This window comes from Salvia hispanica, chromosome 3, assembly GCF_029641045.1.
Source record: "Salvia hispanica isolate PSC_SH4W2 chromosome 3, Shi_PSC_v1, whole genome shotgun sequence".
Classification (NCBI taxonomy): Eukaryota; Viridiplantae; Streptophyta; class Magnoliopsida; order Lamiales; family Lamiaceae; genus Salvia; species Salvia hispanica.
In genome coordinates, this window is record NC_142694.1 from 44,698,798 (window position 1) to 44,721,584 (window position 22,787).

General features: G+C 34.2%; 2 protein-coding genes, 4 non-coding genes and 1 pseudogene across 8 annotated transcripts; 1 reads left to right on the forward strand and 6 right to left on the reverse strand.

Moving 5' to 3' along the window:
• Positions 1-6,411: 6,411 nt before the first annotated feature.
• LOC125212402 (bifunctional pinoresinol-lariciresinol reductase-like) lies at positions 6,412-8,164 on the forward strand. The gene is made up of 4 exons (XM_048112569.2): positions 6,412-6,775; positions 6,912-7,152; positions 7,587-7,790; positions 7,910-8,164. Exons 1-4 carry the CDS (start codon positions 6,446-6,448, stop codon positions 8,071-8,073), a joined length of 939 nt encoding a protein of 312 aa, XP_047968526.1. The 5' UTR covers positions 6,412-6,445; the 3' UTR covers positions 8,074-8,164.
• Positions 8,165-8,304: 140 nt separating this feature from the next.
• On the reverse strand, positions 8,305-8,401 carry LOC125217202 (small nucleolar RNA R64/Z200 family). Its single transcript, XR_007175622.1, has one exon. It is a non-coding gene; the product is annotated as a small nucleolar RNA R64/Z200 family (small nucleolar RNA).
• A 47-nt stretch (positions 8,402-8,448) lies between these two features.
• Positions 8,449-8,534, reverse strand: LOC125217198 (small nucleolar RNA U54). The gene has a single exon (XR_007175619.1). It is a non-coding gene; the product is annotated as a small nucleolar RNA U54 (small nucleolar RNA).
• A 58-nt stretch (positions 8,535-8,592) lies between these two features.
• Positions 8,593-8,670, reverse strand: LOC125217166 (small nucleolar RNA SNORD18). The gene has a single exon (XR_007175586.1). It is a non-coding gene; the product is annotated as a small nucleolar RNA SNORD18 (small nucleolar RNA).
• Positions 8,671-8,751: 81 nt separating this feature from the next.
• LOC125217195 (small nucleolar RNA Z199) lies at positions 8,752-8,833 on the reverse strand. The gene has a single exon (XR_007175615.1). It is a non-coding gene; the product is annotated as a small nucleolar RNA Z199 (small nucleolar RNA).
• A 1,714-nt stretch (positions 8,834-10,547) lies between these two features.
• Positions 10,548-11,515, reverse strand: LOC125210143 (arginine decarboxylase 1B, chloroplastic pseudogene; annotated as a pseudogene).
• A 217-nt stretch (positions 11,516-11,732) lies between these two features.
• LOC125214771 (protein ENHANCED DISEASE RESISTANCE 2-like) lies at positions 11,733-22,212 on the reverse strand. Of its 3 annotated transcripts, none has more exons than XM_048115919.2 (24): positions 21,953-22,212; positions 21,658-21,789; positions 21,309-21,566; positions 20,940-21,014; positions 19,628-19,681; positions 18,643-18,708; positions 18,406-18,509; positions 17,102-17,169; positions 16,905-17,024; positions 16,693-16,733; positions 16,483-16,583; positions 15,965-16,060; positions 15,537-15,601; positions 15,378-15,449; positions 15,077-15,232; positions 14,360-14,589; positions 14,248-14,287; positions 14,000-14,154; positions 13,786-13,887; positions 13,582-13,626; positions 13,360-13,500; positions 12,746-12,841; positions 12,247-12,348; positions 11,733-12,003 (listed from the first exon to the last, which is right to left on the reverse strand). In XM_048115919.2, the coding sequence occupies exons 3-24, from the start codon at positions 21,450-21,452 to the stop codon at positions 11,881-11,883; spliced, it is 2,196 nt and encodes a 731-aa protein (XP_047971876.2). In that variant the 5' UTR covers positions 21,453-21,566; positions 21,658-21,789; positions 21,953-22,212; the 3' UTR covers positions 11,733-11,880. The 3 variants fall into 3 exon arrangements, with proteins under 3 accessions (XP_047971876.2, XP_047971878.2, XP_047971879.2); XM_048115921.2 differs by having other exon boundaries at positions 21,658-21,792; XM_048115922.2 differs by having other exon boundaries at positions 16,905-17,021; positions 21,953-22,211.
• Positions 22,213-22,787: the final 575 nt, after the last annotated feature.

Here is a 22,787-nt window from a genome sequence, read left to right on the forward strand (position 1 = left end):
ATAACCCGAAGAAAATACAACCCGATTAGCCCGCACCCGATAGACCCGCAACCCGAATAGGGTTGGCCCGAAACCCGGTGGGTTGGCCCGATTGACATCCCTAGTTGGCACGGAGAAAGTACTTAACTTGTGAACTTAGTCTATCCATGAAAAGTACTCCCTCTGTCCCTGAAATTTTGTCACATTTTTCCATCTCCATCTAAACCACAAAATTAGTCATATTTCACTTTTTACCATTTTTGGTAGTGGACCCCACATTCCACTAACTTATTCTCATTCACATTTTATTATAAAACCTTTAAAAGTAGGACTCACATCCGACTAACTTTTTCAACTCACTTTCTGTTACATTTCTTAAAACTCGTGCCCAGTCAAACTTGAAGAATCAAATAACATACTATCCCTAAAAATCATTTTATTTACAATTTATACCATTACTACACTACTAATAATGTGGAGCTCACTCTTCACTAACACTACTCTCTCTCTCTCTCTCACACACACACACACACACACACTTGACTAATTATACATTAAAACCATGCCGAACCAAATGTTCATACTTTTCAAGGACAGATGAAGTACTCCCTCCGTTTTTTCATAGTCGAGGCGGAACTTTTCGGCACGGAGTTTTAGAAATGAATGTTGGGTGTGTTAAATAAATAGATAAAAAAGTAAAGAGGGAGGAAAAGGTAGAGAGAATAAAGTATAAAGTGAATAAAGTAGAGAGAATAAAGTAAGAGAGAGGAAAAAGTTACCATATAAGGAAACGACTCAACTATGAAGAAACTTCCCGAAATGGTAAAATGACTCAACTATGAATAAACGGATGAAGTAATAAATAGTATTCCCTCCGTCCCACTTTAAGAGTCCCGGTTTATCATTTTTGGGTGTCCCACTTTAGGAGTCCCGGTTGAAATATTCCACAAATGGTATTAGGCTCCTCATTCCACTAACCTTTTTCCATTCACATTTTATTATAAAACTAATATAAAAAAGTAGGACCCACATTCCACTATTTTTTTTCACCAAGTTTCCTTTACATTTTTTAAAACCCATGCCAAATTCAACTGGAACTGCTAAAGTGGGACGAGGGGAGTAATTAAAGTGAAGAGAATATGTAAAGAAGAGTCATTATTATATCTCTTAATTTACTCTCTCACAACTCTCACTAATTATTGTATCATTTTTTCAAAACGAGTATGAAAAGAAATGTCCAACTAATTGAAAAGAGTGAGTATACATTAGTGGACATTGTAAATGGATTTCCAGGTTGCATTATAATTATATGCGGATTGCATTATAGACTGTTTATTTTTGTATTATATGTATAATTGACTATCATACAAAATAAACTATCTATAATGCAATCCGTATATATTTATGATAAAAAAAATTTAAACAGTCTACGTCTACAATGCAAAAATAAACTGTTTATAAACAAATTTGTTTATATCTATAAATGAATTTCCATATTGCATTATAAATATATACGGATTGCATTATAGACGGTTTATTTTTGTATTATATGTATAATTGTCTTTCACACAAAATAAACTATCTATAATGCAATCCGTATATACCTATGATAAAAAAAAAATCCAGATTTCATTATAAATATATGCGGATTGCATTATAGACTGCTTATTTTTGTATTATATGCATAAATTGTCTATCATACAAAATAAACTATCTATAATGCAATCCGTATATACTTATAATAAAAAAATTAAACAATATATATCTATAACGTAAAAATAATCTGTTTATAATGACATCTGTTTATATCTATAATCTAATATGTGGAAATCCAACTGCATAATCCACTCATGTATGTATATTGCTTTATATCATTAATAATTTTGAATTTTACGTTCTACACGGCGGCATGAGTTGAAAATATATTGTAACTTTATAATTAGTTGTTATTTAAGCATGTCATACTGAGGTAATTATATATGTGAATATAGGAGTGTGATCAAATAAAAACTCTAAATGTTGTACAAATTCAAAATTATGATTTGGACCATTGAAAAATGTCAACAGATCACAAAAAAACATCAACAGGAAAATGTCAACAGAATTTCAACGATAGTCAATGATTGATGCTGTGTTGATATTGTATTACTATTGTGTTGACATTAAAATCTTGAAATTTTACACTGTATTGATTGTATTGCATCTGTGTTAAAGCTGTGTTGAGGAGTTTTGAGTTTGTACAATATATAAGTTTGCATTTTATCACTATCACGTGAATATATATATAACTAAAATTTCGTTATAATCTTCTCATAATGTTACTTTTATTACTAAAATTTCTGCGTCATGCTGACCTATGTAATTAAGAGCCATGTCATAATAATTTATTTGTCAACAATAATGAAAAAGAGAGGCCTTCCGATGATTTGGACTTTTTCTTTTCTTATAATTTGCTAATCTTTGGCAAATATCTCGTTAATCGCTTTTAAGAGATATAATTCCAGAAATGTGTGAGGAGAGGTACAATGGTGAAATGTAATTTAAACCCAATTACTTAGTGATGAAAACGAGATCTAAGCTTACATCGTTGATTTTTTCTCTAAGCACGACAACATGTCTGTCCCAGCATTCCAATAGTAACGTCAGTTTCCTAATTAAGAATTTCTACCGAGAAAAATATTTTCATCATTCTATGCGTGTGTTACGAAAACAATTCCAAATTTTTCATTTTCATTTCATCTACGTTTTTCCCTTATTGTTAAAAGTAATAGTTATACCAAAATAAAATAAAATATTATTCGTCCAAATTGTTAAATTTCACCTCTCCAAAATGAAAATAATAGTATAATAAAAAGTACAACTCGCATGAATTAATAAAACGGTAATAACTCGGAAAATTAATTATTTAACTGCCATAATGCTGCAGGAAAAAAAAAAAGAGAACTCAGCGGTTATCACATATGCCATCAATTATAACTTAATTATTAAAAAAGATAAATTTAGATCGGTTGATTTTTTGAATCGGTTCTCATTTTAAGAAAGAAATAAAAATATTGACATCGTTTGAAGGAAAATCATTTCAGTATATTCTTGAGAAATACTTATATTTGAATTTAACCCTTTCTCTATTTTGGAAATGGGGAAATGGTAAAATTTGAATCTTAGATTTTCTGTTGTTTGAAGAAGTTCGAATCGATTATTTAGTGTTTTCGAGGAGACATATTAGATGCAAACTCATATTATCGACAGATCAGTAATTATTCTTGGTTTTAATTTATTGGTATATTAAGGAGTGAGGCAGAAGAGATGGGATGAATACTTTATATCCAAAAGCAGAAATTAATCTACTAACCATTTAATTAATTAACGAGTCTCATATCACTCGACTATATCCTCTCTGATAATCTACTAACCATTTAATTAATTAACAAGTCTCATATCACTCGACTATATCCTCTCTGATAATCTACTAACCATTTAATTAATTAACAAGTCTCATATCACTCGACTATATCCTCTCTTGATATCTTGATAGTACTATTTAACTACAACCAACCTACTAAAAAATCTTCCAAAGATCCACTCAACATTCTATTAATAAAATGGGTCTCCTATACTTCTAGAAACGGCCACGATAATTCTGCATGTCGTTCAAATATTGGGCTCAATGTTTCTAGGCAAAAAAAAGTCAAAGTGCACTTATAGTGCTGATCGAAAAATTAATTCCTTAATCATAGCGGTAACATTTATTAGGTTGAATGGAAAAAAAAGTTAATAGTAGTATAACAACATCTAAGTAGAAGTTATAAAATTACTTCAAGATATAAAAGAGCTACCACAAAAGCTATACATAACTTTTTAAATTTTGTATTTCTTACACTATAAATTTGTAATGTTAGAATCCATTCAATGTATAACTAAATTTTAAATCATGAACAGCAAAGCGTGAGTAACTTGGACGCATTTTTGTAGTCGTTATCAAACATTTTTGTCAAATATTTTTTGCATTCTTTAATTTTAAGAAAAGGTAACAAGAAATGTGCTTCATATGACAATTGTCGTTAAAGTTTTATGTGAATATCAGCTAGTTAGTTGTTGGCTGGATTTATTTATTTTTTGAGGGTTTAATTTCGCATATTTTTTCTTGTAGATTTTCATTCAATATTAAAGGAAATGACTTTTACAATATGTTTTTTCTTCATCCAAGGTGCACAATATATGAAGATAATTTTTTATATACTTAACACTGTAACAAAATCATGACACTGTTGTAATTGACCTTCTGTCTATTGAAAAAAACATACTCTTTCCAAAACATTTGAAACAATATTATTTTCAATACAAAATTAGTAAAGTAAGAGAGATACAGAAAGAAAAGTATATTGGAGAGAAATGAGCCCACTCATTAAAAAGAAAGATATTTCTAAAATAATGAAGTAGTAGAAAATTTCTAAAAAACAAACAAAAATAAAAGAATTTCTATTTTTAGATGACAAAGGAAGTATCATATAATTTTATAGTTTTATACATTTAATGGAGTACTTATTAGAGACATTTATACATTATAATTATTAGGTTTCTAAAATATGTATAAAAAAAACTTCTAGAGAGTACGGCCACGATATTCTTTAATTGCCTAATCATTTTTCCATCTTCGAAAATAAAAGTCAATCTGTCATCTGTGGATCTTTTTTCTAACACCACATGGTGTTGAATCTGTGATAGAAATGATTTATTTTGGTCGATGTTTTCCTATGAAAGAAAATCAATGTTGAATTTCCTAATATATAGTACATATTAAAAGGAAAATTATTATTCAAATTAAACTTTTTTATTCTGGTCAATCTCTATTTGCGATACATTAACCATTTAACTTAACTTTTAGACTTCTAAACAAATTTGGCATTGTTCTACATTATTATTATTATTATTAATTATTATTATTATTATTATTATTATTATTATTATTAATTATGTGGTGAAGCAATAATGAGAAAATGTACAAAATACTAAAAAATGTTATTACAATTTTAATAATTGTTGATGGTACATAAGTTATACTACTCATTAATTACTTTTGAAAGTTAGAGATTAATCATAAATAAATAAAAAGTCATGATTTTAATGGCAGTTTTCCCTAAATAAAATTGAAATTGTGTGCCAACCAAGTAAAAAGTACTACTACCTTAGGATATTAAACTTTACACGTACCTCGTTAGAAATGAGAACCATATAATTATACTCGTAAGTCGTAACATAACTAATCAATTCATTACAGTATAATCATTTAAATTATAAAATTTGATCAAATTTAGTCATCCCATAAGGTTGGAAAAAACAGAATAGTAGTAAATCACAAAAATTTAATTGTCCAACTCCAACCTGTGTAGAAAATGATATCTTCAATTTGACAATTCGTAATGTAGTGGTTTTCATTAATTAAAATAAGTAAGTACTATTATTTCTCTTTGTTTCCTTTATTCTTTTTCATTTTATTATTTTAACTCAACAACACAATTTGTGCATCACTACATTTTTACACAAATGAGATAATTCAGAAATATTTTTAAAATTTGTGTAGAGAGTAAATAAGACTTCTAAGGGGAAATAATTGAGGGTGGTAAAATGTACTACTCCTACGTACTCCAAAGTCCAAAGTGAAGAGCTATGCACTACACAAACACCATGTGCAATACAGGAGGAGTATTTAGTTTTGAATAGTTTTGGTTGTTTAACTAACTTGTACGCCTTCCATAACGACACCTAGAAGTCGAAGCAAAGCTGAGATTCAAACTTTTTTTAATATTTTTTCCACTCTTTAATTTCAAGATATCATTCTAAGGTTGGCTTGTTGTTGGTGCAAATTTAATGGGTTTTATTTCTATTTTAGATATAAATTAATAGTAATTGATTTGGGTGTATTACCATCTCATGCAACACATTACAGATATTTCACCCAAATTTTGTTGCTTGGAAACCTATAAACATGACCAAATGAGAACTTTTCCTATAAACATTAGAGATATTTCACCCAAATTTTGTTAGTTGCTATTCAATTTTGAATTTGATGATGATGTCTTGTTTCAAATATTTCTTGAAAGTGTTTTGGTTAATTTTCTATCTATAAAATTGTAGGAGTACTCATCATTTTCACTTTTTAGTCTTCTAACTTGATGGAAAACTTAATGACATGAAAATTAGAAATGATAACTCACTTATTAAATAACAATATATATAGCACTCTATCAACTATCAGAAAAAAATTTAAATTTTCATAATTTTGAATTAGTGGGTATTTTTGTTTTTGTCAATAGAAGAATTGTACTCTTGAAGGATTGTCCCAATTCGACGGAAGAAAAAAAAAAGCAAGAAAGAAAAACACAAAGAACTATATCTATAAATACATAATCTCAAGAATCTTTTGTTACCAATCCAAATATTAAAAAAAAAAAAAGATAGAGAGAAAATGGCGAAATGCAAAGTGCTGATAGTTGGGGGGACTGGCTATCTCGGAAAGAGACTGGTGAAAGCAAGTTTACGTGAAGGCCATGAAACCTTCGTTCTGAGCAGGCGCGAGATTGGTGTGGACATAGACAAAGTGGAGATGTTAATATCCTTCAAAATGCTAGGAGCACACCTCGTCCCCGCCTCATTCAACGACCACGCCAGCCTTGTAGAAGCTGTTAAGCTCGTCGATGTTGTCATCTGCGCCGTTTCCGGGGTCCACATTCGGAGCCACAGCATCATGCTGCAGCTCAACCTTGTTCGAGCAATCAAGGAGGCTGGAAATGTCAAGGTCCATAGTTAAATGTTTTATTTTATTTTTACTATTTTGATAAATGGATTATGTATATTCAACTCATATTTTTATTATTAAAATAATAGTAGTAGTACTATATAAAAGTAGGACTCACTGTTAATTATGTGTATAGAGGTTTTTGCCATCGGAATTCGGAACAGATCCGGCGAGGATGGAGAAGGCGACGGAGCCAGGAAATGTGATGTTTCAAGACAAAATGGTGGTGAGGAAAGCCATTGAAGAAGCTGGGATTCCGTACACATATGTTTCAGCTAACTGTTTCGCGGGCTATTTTGTTGGAGGTTTGTGTCAGTTTGGTAAAATCCTTCCATCAACAGACTCTGTGGTCATTCACGGAGATGGCCGTAAAAAAGGTCTAGAGTTCAAACCCCTCCGCTCTTATTTTATTCTTATCTTCACATTAACATTTATATTGAGTAAATTGCTAAAAAACAGCCATAAAACACATGAAATTTAAATTTGTTCAAAATAACCTATGCCATAAAATTTAAGTGGAATTGCATCTATTGGTGAAGCCGAGAAACCATATGTAGACATCACCATGAATGAGTTAATTGATATTGTCTATTCATAAACAAATGGCTACGTTTGGTTGAAACAAAACACCAATTTATTACACGACAAGCAGTCATATTATTTAGCCGTGAAATAACTAAAAATAAATCCAAAATTAATGATTTTTCCATCTGATTTTTTAAGTTGTTAGACGAACCAAAATTTCATAGTTTTTTCGGCAATTTACCATTAACCATATATTGTTATTTGACTAATTGTGTTTTGTGTATAGCAATATATGTAGTTGAAGATGACGTAGCAAGCTACACCATAAAGACAATCGATGATCCAAGAACACTCAATAAGACATTATATATTAGGCCTCCCAAAAACATTCTTTCTCAGAGAGAAGTTGTGAGCATATGGGAAAAGCTAATTGGGAAAGAATTGGACAAGATTACAATCTCCAAAGAAGATTTCTTAGCTTCCATGAAAGGTGATTTATTTGCCCAACTCAAATTTTCAAAATTGTATCCACAAACTATAATTGGAGAATTGTGTCACACAAACAAGGTAAAGGTTGCTAATTGTTTGTAATGTTCAATTTGATTGTAGATCTTGATTATGGACAGCAAGTTGGATTAGGGCATTACCACGATGTATTGTATGAGGGATGTCTTACGAATTTTGAAATAGGAAGTGAAGGAGAAGAAGCTTCTCATCTCTACCCTCATGTCAATTATACTGCAGTGGAAGATTATCTCAAACGTTATGTCTAATTTATACCCAAATACAGTGACATAAAATAAATAAATTATTACGACAATTTGTCTTTGATCTAAGGAATAAATGAATTCCAGGTTCTAACAAGTTTTATTTATTTCTGTTTGGCGAATTGGAGGAGGATTATCAAATAGATCAAAATTGTTTAAATCAAATTGAGACATAAAAACTTGCAAAACACAAGGATTTAAATTTCTCGTAACAAATTGTTTTTTATGCATGTCTTAATTGTGCTCAGGAATCATGAAATAGTCTTCTCATAGATTATAAATAATCTCTGAAGTCTGACATGTGAATTTATTTCATAAATCATCACAGCAGAGTAGAAAAAGCTTAATAAAAACAAAGACACAATTTTAATAGAAACAGGCAGCTCTCATAGTAGAAAAGTTGTTCCACATGATGATTATCAGAATAGCGTATATCGCCTAAAAAGTAGGCAGATAATCACAGAGCTATAGAAAAAATTGGCGATTTGTAAAAATAAAAATACAATAATAGTGTATGTGGATTAGGAGATCAGAGGTTTGGAAAGGTTTATCAGTCAGGGTTAGTTCAGAAACACGGACCAAATAATGCAATCATCATATCTCCTTCAAATCCTTTTTAAAAATAATGAAAAATATTAGTAGGAAAAAAGGGGGCAATCAATGTGATGGAATTGAGAAATGAGAAATCATCAGAGACTTAAATACTAGGAATCATAGAAAATATTCCGATCATATTGTTGCAGTTAATTTTCTCATCAAATGATTTCGAGTGTGAAATACAAACAAGCCGATACAAGAAGGCAGAAATAAAATGAAAATAATTTGGGGTGAAGAAACCTAGATCGGGCGGTGGCTGAATGCGAAGTAGATGCGGTTTGACGAGAGAATTCAGCAGTATATATAGGGAGGAAGCGGCGCGAGAGCCGTTGTGAACCCTAAATCGAGAGGCGGCGTTTATATTATACAGTAGCTGAAGTTTTAATAAAGAATATAGAAAAATAAATCTATTTTTTAAATGTGACTATCCAAAATGATAATTTGGACTATTAATATGCAAAATTTTACTGAAATTTGGATGTAATTCATGAAAGAATTGATGTCTAAAAAATTCAATTGATAGAAATCATTCTATAAGGACACATTAGAAAATCGAAAAGTCAATTATATTTGTGTCGGTGTACATTACATTACATCCAAAAATAAAAACAATAAAAATAATATGTTGAAAGGGTGAAGCTAATGCTAAAATGATGTGGATTGATTTTAACCTTAGGCCATGATTGGTAGCAATCTGGGGCTTTTATCAATTTCCCAGATAACTGATTTACAAGAATTTTAGATAGTTAATCTTGTTTTTAATGTCGTTTGGTAGCAATCGTTTTTGGCTTAATCTATTGTTTGGTAGCCCTAAGTCATTATACTGGATACTAAAATTAAACATTGTGATGCCATATATGGCCTTCCTTTTTCAAGAGAAATGACTCCCTTGCCCTCCGTCCTTTCTCCCTTGCCCCCCTTCTCTGCCTCTCACTCCCTCTCTTCACACCCCCCTCCTTCATCCCCCTCCTCTGCCTCTCCCTCCCTCTCTTCGCCCCCTTCTCTATTGCCTTTGGGTCCTCCCAACTGCAAAAACCCTCATCCAGAAAACCCCCAATTTCCCTTAACCACCAGAATCCCCTCCGATTTCGCATTCCCCAACCTAACAGCACCCCAATTGCTTCATCAATGGCCGCGCCGGAGCTAGCTCAAACCGAACCAGAGGGAATCGAGGGAGTCCGGATGACGTGTCTGAATTGGCCGCGATCGAAGGCGGAGGCGTCCAAGTGCGTGATCCCAATCGCAGCCTCAATCCAGTCGATCCGCCCCCACGTGGATTTGCAAATCCTCCCCTACGCGCCGCTCCGATGCAAGACGTGCTCTGCCGTGCTAAACCCCTTTTGCCGAGTTGATTTCGCTGCCCTCATATGGATCTGTCCATTTTGAATTCGTCGCCCCGAATGAGTGCCTCCTCCTCCTGGTCGGATTGTCGTGGGTATATGCTGGTAGATGTGGAAAAGTGAGAGGGCAAATTTGGTATAATGATCCAAATCCGTTTATCGGAGAAGCGGAGAAAAACTTATACCATGAATTATCTCTGATAGTGAAATGCCTCAATCTCTGAAACTAATCTCAATTCCTGAAAGATCCGACATTTTTTTACCAGGTCGTCTAAAAAAATCAAAAGCTACCAAACATTGAAGAAGGAACTCGCACAGTGCATTTTCCAGCCTTTTATGGGATTCTATAGTAGCTCTTATTTTACACATGTCTCATACTTAGGGCATGATTGGTAGAAAATGATTAGGTTTATGAAGTTCTCATATAGTGACTTTTCCTATGATTTTAAATAGCTAATCATTGTTAAGATGGTGTTTGGTACAAATATTTTGTGAGTTAATATATCATTTGGTAGCCATTAGTCATTCCACTGAAAAAGTATATTAATGACTGTCATGACTTATATGCCCTTCCTTTTTGAATGGAAATGCCCCATTTGCCCTCCATCCTCCTTGCAAATCTGCAGCAATTGGAGGCCAATCGAGCATCTCAAATTCCCCTAATTTCTTCACAACTCGGAGAATTTGTGCAGTCGTGAGGCCGAATTTACCTTTCTCGCCGGAGGTGGAGCCGAAATGACTGGCGTGCTTCGTCCGCAGCTTCGCGCGCTGGCCAATCACGGGGCGGAAGCCCAGTTTCCGGCCGGCATCGATCACGACGTCGAGCTCATCCTCTTCCTCAAGCACGATCACAGAATTAAAGTGCAATTGCTTCACTACAAGCGCGAGAGAAACGCACCCTGCATCCTTGAATCCGTTGCAGATCTGAAGCGCGTCGGGACTTCCGTTGCAGAGGCAGCTCATCGCTAAGAGAAGCTCCGGTTTGGATCCGGATTCCAGCCCGACCCGAACTCAACGATGTCCTCCACCTCAATCCTGTCCTCATTGCTCTTCACAGGGTAAACCCCCTGAAAATGTGCGCCGTAGCCGCGCGATTCGATCGGTGATTGAATCGATTCGAGCCTATTTTGCAGCACATCGGGGAATCGGACGACGAGAGGGAGCTGCAGGCCGAGGCTGGACGCCTTTTTCACGACTTTCAGAAGATCGATCTTCAGATGAATGCGTGGTACTGCCTTCCTCTGTGTTTGTAGAGATAGAGGGAGGCCAATTTGGGCATAGAACTCCAAAACACAAAGTCGACGAAACGGAGATAACTTAATACTACAAAATTTGTGGTATAGTGAATTGCAAGAATCGCCGATTCTAATCTCAAATTCCATGAGATCCGAAAGTTTTTTGCCGGGTTTGCTGATAATTTCAGCCTCTACCAAACAGTGGAGAAGATGAGATAACTCTTCCTCTTTTGGCCTTTTACTTGTATTTGTGGGTTTATAGGAGCTACCAATCATGCCCTTATTGTTGATTTAGTTTCTAGTTTAGTTTTGATAGCATTGAGGATCCCGACTCGTGGGACCTTCAGATTATCTTTTCATGTTCTTGTTTTGAATCTTAGTCACTTTTGGGCTAGAATCACATTTTGAAATATTATATTTTGATTTTATTCACGGGTTGGGGGTCTGCCTAACCCCCCGTCTACTATGGATGTTTTTGATTAAAAAAAATAAATAATATCAAGACAATTAATTTCACTGTATTGAACTCAATTGTCAGGAAAAATAATTTCTACATGAGAGAGTTGTAGGTATTGAATATTAAATGAATGTAGTAATATATGCACTTGGATAACAATATCATTTATACATCGTATAATCCACTACGTTTTCTGTGAATCTGAAGAATCCGTCTCCAGCACCGGCACAATAGCTGATGATAATTCTATATGAGACACTCTCACAGCACCGATCAACCGCTCCGGCAACTCATCTGTACTGTTTGCCTGACCGTTGCACCAATTCACAAAATCACATTAGCAGTATATATCAACATAATTTCGTCGCACAAAATTTATGGTTACAAGTTATATTAGTTCTTGACATTTTCAATCTGTCATAATCCTATAATCCGTGTGAGCTAGCTGATGATTTCTTGGACACATTCATGTGAACATTTGAGATTATATGAGCTATATATAAGTTTGTTCCCAAGATTATATGAGCTATTGTCAGATGAGTTTGAATACCTGTACAAGAAAAGCCATGTCGACCACAAGGCTCGTAATAACACCAATCACAAGGCCCAGCACTCCATTTGCCACAGTGGAGGAACCGATATCGATATCAACCTACAAAAAATTAAAAACCACAGTGGTGAAATCAGATGAGAAATGTCCACCTGCAACCTTGCTCTAAGTATATGCTACGGCCTCTGTGATGGATAGGGTGGATTTCTAAGATCCAACTTTAATTGTCTTGATTTCAAATAGGTGGATAACCCAAAGCCCCTTGATTGTTTTGGTTTCGACTTTAAAGTGATTAACTGCAATTTATTTATGCCACTAATGACATGGGATATGATTTATCATCTCTTTCTTCTAAATGCACAGTGAATAATAGATGTATCATAATTTTATTGTATCCTACTCCCACCTTCTATTCACTAAATTATCAACTCACCAAATTATCAACTTATAAATCCTTAAGGTATTACACAAGCCCCAAAAGTACAGAAAACGGTCTTACTTCCAAATACTTCGGACCACGTATATAGTTGCAATCAACTGCTTTCCCCAATAAACAAGGGGTGCTGCCAACACTCTGGCGTACAATCCAAGAACCCTGCGTGATTTGCAATTTAGTAAAAATTAGAATGACATGGATTGCATTGAAACAAGAACAAGAGTTTTAAATCTATGAAATCAGTAAAAGGACTCCTAGTTTCAGACATGTGAAATTCTGATTACTTCAGGTTATCATGTGAGTCCTGGAAATTGTGAGCAGACATTCATGATGAAAAGGAAGTCGTAGAAGGTTTTTCTGGAACAGAATGACTTGCATATATGTATGAGTATCTATACATAGGCAGACAGACATTTCAACTACTAACATATACAGATCTTTATAAGCTCTCTTTTCTTTCTTTTTCGCATCAGAATTACGGTGACAACATGAATATTTAGTTATATGTTACTACTGGTTATAGCATCAAAAGCCGTAGTGGCTCAAAGAAGTATTAGCTCCACAAAGTCTAACATAGTTGGCTTCAAAAAACTTTTTTAGCATTAGTGAATACGCACTAGTAGCTCCTTATCAATGGGCACTGGAATTCCCATGCAAAATGGGCAGAAGAAAGCTACCTTAGGTACTGATGGAATAAGCTTCAGCCTGCTATTGCGGAACTCATCATCTCCATCGACAAACCTCTGCAAAAGAGATCCTGGTACTAGTTCCTTGGACACAAAATAAAATACCATGCTGTAGTGTGTCGATCCAGGTACCTAGGAGGGAATATTCTCATTAGCTGTACAAACAAACAAACAAAATAAATATGACAGAACTCAGCAACATAGTCAACTCACTTGAAGATTAAACACGATAGAGAAAAGTCCTTTATCTGAAGCAACCTAAAAAGAAAGACATAATATTGGTTATATATCAAGAGCAAGAATGAACAAACTGGAATTTAATCAAATAGGCAAAAGCAATTCCTTTGAAAAAAAATTGCATTATCAGAAAGGAATTCAGATCTAATAATGACAAGATAATCAGCCATAGAAATTCACCTGAGCTGCACAACCCAGGCGTCGAGCTACATGATCCATTCTTTTTGTATCTTTAAACCAATCTACAGCAACTAGATCCATAAGATGTTTGCCAGCAGGAATCTTCAGAAAGTGTTGCAGAAATTCAATTAGACTTTTTGTTAAACAAATTTAGGCAGCCTAGACTGCAATCAGAATGTATCTGCAACTGCAACAAACAAGAAAGTATTATTACTTTTGATTTGTCATAACAGAAGTGCTTGCTCCGGACTCTGAAGTTGTTTCCATTAGACAATGTCCAACAGTTGCGAGCCTTATCGTGATCATCACGTCGAAGGTTACCAGAGAAGATGGATAAATCTATTTGGTCTGTGGACTCTTCTTCATGGCCTAATGAATAAAAGAAAAACATTACATATGAATTGCAGCGCAACATTATCATAATTCCATATCACTTGGACAATCACTAAAGTAGATATATACCAGTTCTCTTGTCTTCAACTTCAAAGGCAGACGACAAAGCCTATAGATTACAGAAACCAAAACTTCAGTATAAACCTTAACTATGCTATAGACACATAAGTATTATGTGAACCTCTTGATCTGCCTGGAGATCTTCATCTTCATCAGAGTCTTCATCCATTAAAACAGCATTTCTGTTTGCTGCATGTATTTGATCAAGTGAAGGACTGCGATGGTGAGCAGAAGATGACTGGAGCTTCTTACTCCTCTTTGAAGAGCTGGATATTGATGTCATATTAACCATAACAGGGATCCGAGGAGCAACTGGTCTTTCATCAGTTTGAGAGTAATATTCTCGCAATCCTGAATACAGAAGGAAAACAAAAATCATATCTACAGAGATCACACCAAATTCATACAAAAGAATTAAAGATCAGGGTCAAGAAAAGAGATATAGCTCATAGTTGAAGCATCAGTGTCTTTATCTTTTTTTATAAATATTTTAAACTTAATTTGGCTACAGTGAAAAAATAGATCCAAAAGTGCAGAGGACAATATCTGCTACTCCCTCCGTCCCTGAAAAGTATGAACTACTACTATTTCTTTATTAATCTGTCACTGAAAAGTATTAATTTTCTAATTATGGAATAGTTAAACAACACATTACCCCTACGCATCATTTTATTTAAAACTTATACCATTACACTACACTACTTATATTACCATTTATCTCTCTCTCTCTTACTTTACCAATTATACATTAAAACCCCTGTTGAACCAAATGTTCATACTTTACAGGGACGGAGGGAGTACATCTCAAGAATTTAAATCACATAAAAAGAGATCTCACCAGCAACGCTATTTAACATTTGAAGGAGACAATGCTGCTGAAATGATGATACATAACCCACTCCCCAGCCTTTTAGATCAATTTGCATAAGATGTTGGACCTGTGTTCTGGGCCTCCCATTACGAGGTTTCAGAGGTGAAATATTGTATCCTCCACCTGCAATTGGTTCAGGTAAATCTTACAGCATGACTATAACATAAAATGAAAATTGTAAAAAGATTCAATTAGTATAGACAACATGGCTTGAGAATTGATTCAAGAAACAGCTGTTTATATACTAATAAAGCTAAGCTGAATTTACTTTCAATATGAGCTCGCACAAATCCAGGTTGAGGGCCACAATTCTCATGCTCCCTAGAACGGAATAGCACAACTGCAAAGTAACATGGATTAAAACAGAGAGATTTGCACTAAATATTATAAGCACATAAAAGAGGAAGGAAAGCACTAAAACTTTTACCATAACTCCCATCATCATTCCGACGCCAATAGCGCACATAGCAAAGGTCACGAGGCCATACAAACCTGTAATGGGTTACAATATTTGTAAGGATTCTTTCTGGTGTACCTTGCAGATGTGTTCAAAGAATATATGCACAGGATTTTTGTGTGACAAATGAGTTGTGTCTTTCAATAGGGAACAGATCATTGAACTATAAAATCCATATAATGCCACCATAAAAAGAGACAAAGACATAATTTTATTTGCTGAAAGAAATTTGGCTAACTAGCAAATAATAGAGAAATTAAGAAAACGGCTGAGTATAGTATCTTTAAGAAGGAGCTTTATCTACATTCAGTTAAACCAATGCTCAGGAAACGGCACTGAAGAAAATGTAATGTAAATACTAACACATTCTAGAAGAAGATATGATAAGGGCACATTACGTTGGGAACCAATCTAACTGAAGTCTGTGGTAAAGTAAAGCTGTATGTCCATCTACTTCTTCCACTAAGCTACCATACTGGAAACTGCAATCCCACCTACATGCATAATACACTTCTGTTAACGTGGAAGAACAAAGGTTATTAGTTCTGCTCTACACATTGTATTGATATTGTGAATTGTGGCATGATGAACTTTTCCTTTTGTATGCTGCATAAAGAATATGACCATCTCTACATACTGGTTGCAATTAAAATAAGTGCAGCATTCACAGAACAGGAAACACAAATTGATTTAACCAAATAAAAAAATTGAGCAAGTCATGAAGTTTTCTTCACTATCGTAACTTTCTTGAATAGCAAATATGACACAAGGAAATAATATAAAAGTAACCTCCTTGATGTAAACTGTAACATTTCCTTCTATTGAGCATTACCTATCACAAACTGCTCCCAACATGCAACAAAAGTTCATAACTTGGGAATTCTCAAAATCCAATTTAAAAGAGACGGAGACCTACTCGCATCGTGTCGTATCCATGCCCATTATTAGTTCAAATATTTCTTCACAGGTTGCTTCCACCACCCCAACAGCTTTCATTGCTCTACTGCAGCTCTTTGGCTACATAAATAAATTTGTAGGTAACACATACTCTATAGAAATCCATGTAAAGCCTATTCAAAACCACTTCAACAATATGTTGGCAATTAATACGAAGAAACTTTCTTACAAGAATATCTACTTCATCAAGCTCCTCAAATATCCGAAGACCTAAAAGTCCACATATAAAAATACAGTCGTGAGAGTTAGAAAGTTTCCTATAAAGAAAACGATTAATCAAGATAATATTGTTTCATATATTATCCCATGGCACACTAAAAGGTTTGTAAAACTTGACAGCAAATCTATCAAATTCGACGTAAGTTATGAACATCAACACACCATTTTGGCACTGGAGAAGGCGCCAATACTTTCTAGAAAATGCCTGGTTGTTTGAATTTTGATTAGCCAAATCAGAATCAAATTCCTTTGTCCAGTCATAAACGGACTCAGGGGGGCCTGCTACATGAAAAATTAGTGGTTAAGTTTCAGCATGAAATAAATTTATGAAGCAAGTTGACAAGTTGAAGAAGGAAGACCATTTCCTATTGTTGTTCTACGTAACAAACTTCGATTAGTATCATCATCATCTTCTGCAGCACTAAACCTGCAGAAGAAAAATATCAAACAAATTAAAAAGGGGAAAGCATCAGAATGACATAGAAATAACAGCTCAGAAGCCTCCAACATATGAAATAAAATTTGCTAGGCATAGAATTCAACTATAGCATGAGAAATTTTAGATACTCAACGAGTATCGTAAAGCAACAGTAATGTACTCAAACGGAAGTTCATCGATGTAAAGATATAGAACAAGATTTTTAAAGAAAATATCAAAATATTAGTTTGGGAATAGTTCTGTGTAGTATATAATTAGTTAAGGACAAGAAAGAGAAGAATGAGGAGAATGACCCTCGAAAGGCCTAAAAGATCAGATTAAATGGATGACAGTGCAAGAAGTATCCAGGAGAAAGGAAGAAACTTAGACACTGACATTCTTAATTCAATTTCCTTATATTTTCACGGAACCTGGAATAATTGATACTCAGCAAGGTTTATGATAATCCAGGCGTTTTCAGGACTTAGCCAAACTTTGGGGATTCTCAAACTTTTTTCTCAGGAACCATGCCAAAACTTAACCATGGTTTGGTTTCCACTGAAAAAGCACGCTCAAGGGTTCAAGTATAATGGATTGGTTTGACTTGGATTGACAGAATGTAGCGCAGTTGTTTATATTATTATTGATTTTCAAAGTTTTTTTGACATCTTTATTGAACAAGCCTACTAAATTCTAAAAAAAATCCAATCACCATAATCAATTGAAGCTGCCTTATGCTTAGATCCGATCACCATGGGAGACATGCAGTTTACCATGCCCATGGCTACAATGATTAACCAGCAAAGCAACAATATCCCTGCCATCTAAAGCTGCTCCCTTGTCTCTTGAAAGGAAATCCGAATAAACCAACGCAACATAAACAATTTAGGCCCAGCAATTGCTGTCAGTGAAGCATAATACTTGCTCAGATGCAAAGCATTTCAATACAAAACCATCCACCATCTACTGAATTACCCTCATGCTTAGCAAAAACCTAAAGAAAGATTTTACTAAATCTAGAAAAGCAATTATTGAATGCAAAATTGTAGAAATACATTTATCTTTTACATGAGCAAGCTAACAAAAGCCTTACTTAAGTGATATGTAATCTAATGAAAGCCTGTGCATAAGATCCACAATCAGAAACCACTTGCTGACAATCATGTTATGCCGATGAAGCTAACAGAAGCCTCAATCAGAAAACACACACCAAAGCTAACAAAGCCTGTTTCAGAAAACACTTACTGGCTATCATGTTCTGATGATGAAGCATTCCTCCCATTATCCACACCAGATTTATATTCAAAAGAAACGTATTTGTTACCATTAGTAGCTTGAGATTCTTGATGCTGCATGTCGAGAACTATATGTCAGTTTTTTCACCAACTAAATGATACTGTGGTGTCTTATAAGAAAAGTCAATTCAACAGTGATATAATAGCAAAATAGCAAATACTGGAGGAGTCAAAAGATAGAAGAAACCTGATCAATAACAGATTCAATTTTCTCTTTCCAAATCAGTGCCTCCTGAATGTTGAAAGCTGCCATCTGGACCACGATTATCAATATTTACCACAACGTGAATTCACAAAGAACTAAGATCCCAGCAAAGATTACAAAGTTAATTGCTGGAAATAGCACATTGCTTACCTATATTTGCAATTGTCATATGACTTTTAAAACATTGCAGTTATAACCACTTTTATTTTTTTGGGATTACAACATACCCAAGTTTTTAATAATAAAACTTTGTCGTTTTATTTTAGAGTACACATTGGATAAATTTTGTTGATAGAATCTGGGATGCTGTATGAGGAACCACAGGGAGCAAATTCAAACAAAATCCAGAGAGCTCACAACATACAATTATATTAATTCGTGCATGTCAATGTTGACTTCATTCACATTCTTGTGTCCTTAAACAACTTGGCCGAAATCAGCCCTTACAAGCATTGCTAGAACGTCAAATAAACCAGAAGCATCACATCCTCCTTTTAAAAATTCTGTTTGTCCCATGCAAGTTATGTCATGTTTATTCATCAATCTAGTCTTGTTCATTGAAGTTCTAGCTGCTAAGAATATCTCATATTCAAAGAGCTTTAACTAAGAATATATTCTAAAGGACTTATCAGGTTGCCCATGCCATCTTAACAAACTAAATTGCCAGAAAATCATTTTAGTGAATGGCATACCAGATGTAAAGACAGAGACAGTAAAAGTCTGAACTTACAAAACTAGTACTGAAAATATGCTTAAAGAGAACATCATAATTCATAATTATTTAAAAAGGTAAGAAAATATGAGGGGAAAATAAATGAAAGATTCATGTCATGTATGTTAAAGCAAAGGCTCTCTTACATGTATGCAAAAGAATACTATGATAGGATTCCTAATGACACACTGGCAGCATAATAATTTTAACCAAATATAACAGCAGCAAATATCTCCAGATGCAAAAGTAACGTACTGTGATTCGATTATATTTGTCTTTCTTGTTGTATACAGACAGAACGTACACCATCTGCCAAACACCAGAGCATGTTAAAAATAGGCACCAGCCAAAAGTATTTCTGAACAGCTTTTATTAATACAAACAGTTAAAACATCAAAACTATCACATGTATTCAAATCAATTAGTACATATGTACCAAAAGAATGATCTTAAAAGGCCAATAGATTTGGAGAACTGGGACAAAAGGCAGCATTTCACGATCAAGTAATAAAAACATAGATCAGAAATAGTAAACCTAGCTAGTAAATAATTACACCTGATGTTGGACTCAGCTTGGAATACTAACAATAGACTTCTATTGTTTAAAAATTGTTGGTTTGTGGCTAAATATGCTGCATACTAGTACTATTTATTAAAAGCCAATCAAGTAAATTATCCAGTATTCACCCATTACCATTCCAACAGTGCATAATTATGATCCAAAACAAGAAGTGAATTCACACTCTCAGGGCACCATGAAAACAAAATGGGACGTGATGGTGATCTACAGAGAGCTAGGATTCAGTACCACAATATGATACCCTATAAGGCCCAACTCTAAGCTTGACTGCTAAGAGATATCATAAGCTATTAATCCAGTGCCATCAAAATCATGACTAATTCATCGCAAGCATTCAGTGAACACTAATTACCTAGAATATGACACTTACAGTATTGTCTCTTTTTCATTAATATTTTCAAACACAATTCCTAACAACATGCTCCTCCTTTTCTTTAGTGAATACAAGTATTCAACCATACATGTCCACATTCCATAGAGACAAGTTAAAACAGTGAACATGGAATGAGTAGGTCTTGAGTCTGTTGTCTGATTCTTTTGTTTTTTCTTTCTTTTTAGGAATCTTCAAGTCATTCTTAAATGAGTTTATATCTATTGATCAAATTAATTTACAATTTTACATTTTCTCTACTGAAGAACCAATGCATCTTATAGCAGGAATTCCTCGCACACCAATATTTCAGCAAGTATTAGTAACTGAACTATAAAAAATGAAACTTGAAACCCATGTTATATTTTTGAAATAGGACTCAAGTTTGGCGATGTGAGATCAACAAACTGAACTGCATTAACGCTCACGGTAACTGAAACAATGATATGTTGAACAAAACGATCCAAGATCGATATGCACCACTCTATATTTGGCCTGTCTCCTTTTAGAGTGAAACAGTAACTACTGTTTACATTGTTTTAAATCACAAGATAATGCTACAAGGTAATATTCAGTAAGAGTATATATAAGATTAGAAAATGTGAACTTTATCTCACATGACCATGATTATTCTTCAGTCCTCGGTCCTCCACCCTACAGTTTCCATCTATAAGAAGCGTCTTGGTCGGCACCTTGCCACACGAAAAGGAGAAGCAACATAAAATAAGTTCCATGTGATTGTAATCAATAGAAATGGAAAATAGTTTCCCTCTAAAAATGAGAAAAGTAGGTAGCTCCAAGTCATATGAACTAGACAGTAGGATATCCTCTAAAGTTCGAACTGCAGCCATCTTAAATGATTCATTAGCATATGATCCTTCTTGGTAGAGGGTGAGGAGTTCATATCATAGAACTCACAATCTCCAACACCTCCAATTAGAAACACTACATATAAAGGGGAAATAATCGTTACAAATGAAATTTACCACATTGTCTTGGGGCTTCTTCTTGTAATACGCCAACAACCTAGACTCAAGCACAAAATATCGCATGTGAATAAATGATCTTCCAATCTTCCGGCGGCCGTATCTCACCATCCATCCTTCATAAACCACCTTCGAGTTTGACATCTCTGGAAGTATGTCTTCTTCTGCTCTTCAAAGTTTCAGCAGCAAATTCAAAACAGTTCCGAAAACTCCGAGCTAATCCTCACTTCTAGAAAGTTAATCAAGCCAATGCAACTCCTAAAGGATCATATACCGTAGATAAAATTGGAAAGGTCCCGATCTCAGTAAACTGAAGAAATTTGATTTCGCCGAAGAAGAAAAAACTAACCTCTATCTCACGGAATCAATGTTGAACAGTTGCACCTAACAAAAGATAATTACACCAAATAAACACAAAATTGGCCGCAATTCCTGCCAAACCCGCACCAACTGATCATCGATCGCCTCCAACAGCAGCGATCTGCTTCAGCAAATTCCAAAAAAAGCATCAACTCAAAAGATTAGAGTTGAGAAAATGTGAAGCCAGGCAGCAGGTATAATGCATACATTCCAGCACGTCATATACGAGAAAAATACCAACACATAAAATAACAAACAGAGAGAGAGGGAGATTCGAGCAATACAGTAGTGACGCCCGTGCCAGAATCTTCAGAGTTCACCACTTCGCCAATTAACACAGGCGCATCTGCAATTGATTGCTGGCGTGATGAACAAGTGCGTGTGTTTGTGTGAGAGAGAGAGAGAAACAGACGAGAGCGGGAGAGGGGAAGAGAGAGAAAATTAGGGAAGTTAATTTTACAGTTAGTGATCTGAATATGTTTCAGGCCACCGAATAATAAAGACTAACGCCGGCAAGTTGAAATTGAAGGAGAGTTTGAAATGGAGAGGAAAATTACAATAAATTTAAAAACAGAATATACCAAAATATATTTGGAGTTTTTTTTTTTTTTTTTTTTTCTTTATTGACTTTTATTTCTGAATAACAACAGAAAATGTTTTTAAATTCTAAACTCGAGAATGGACTGTGGATGTTGTTTGTCTTTATTCGTAGGGATTATTTTCTTAAAATATTTGTAGTATTAATTATTAATGGGAGTTGGATTTAAAATTTTAAATTTCCTTTCATAATAAGTGTCGAGTATGAGTAAATATTCCCTTAAAAAATCCCATCACTCATTTTCCTTTTTGTAATATAAGAATTATTTTGTACTATCTCGTTCCTCAAAAATAACACTAGTATAATTGTTTTTATTTTAGTATGTTCCTAAAAATTATAAATTTTTTAAACTTTTTATTTTAAAAAATGGACTATCCAATCCACTCATTACTTTTTTCTACTTTAATAGTTGTACATTTAAAACCAGTTTAATTTGGTATATACGGCGTGCATATTATTCAAATCATGTGTAGTAGAGTCAAAAAATGGCTCTTGAGATGGTATCTAAGGTTGGTCTGACC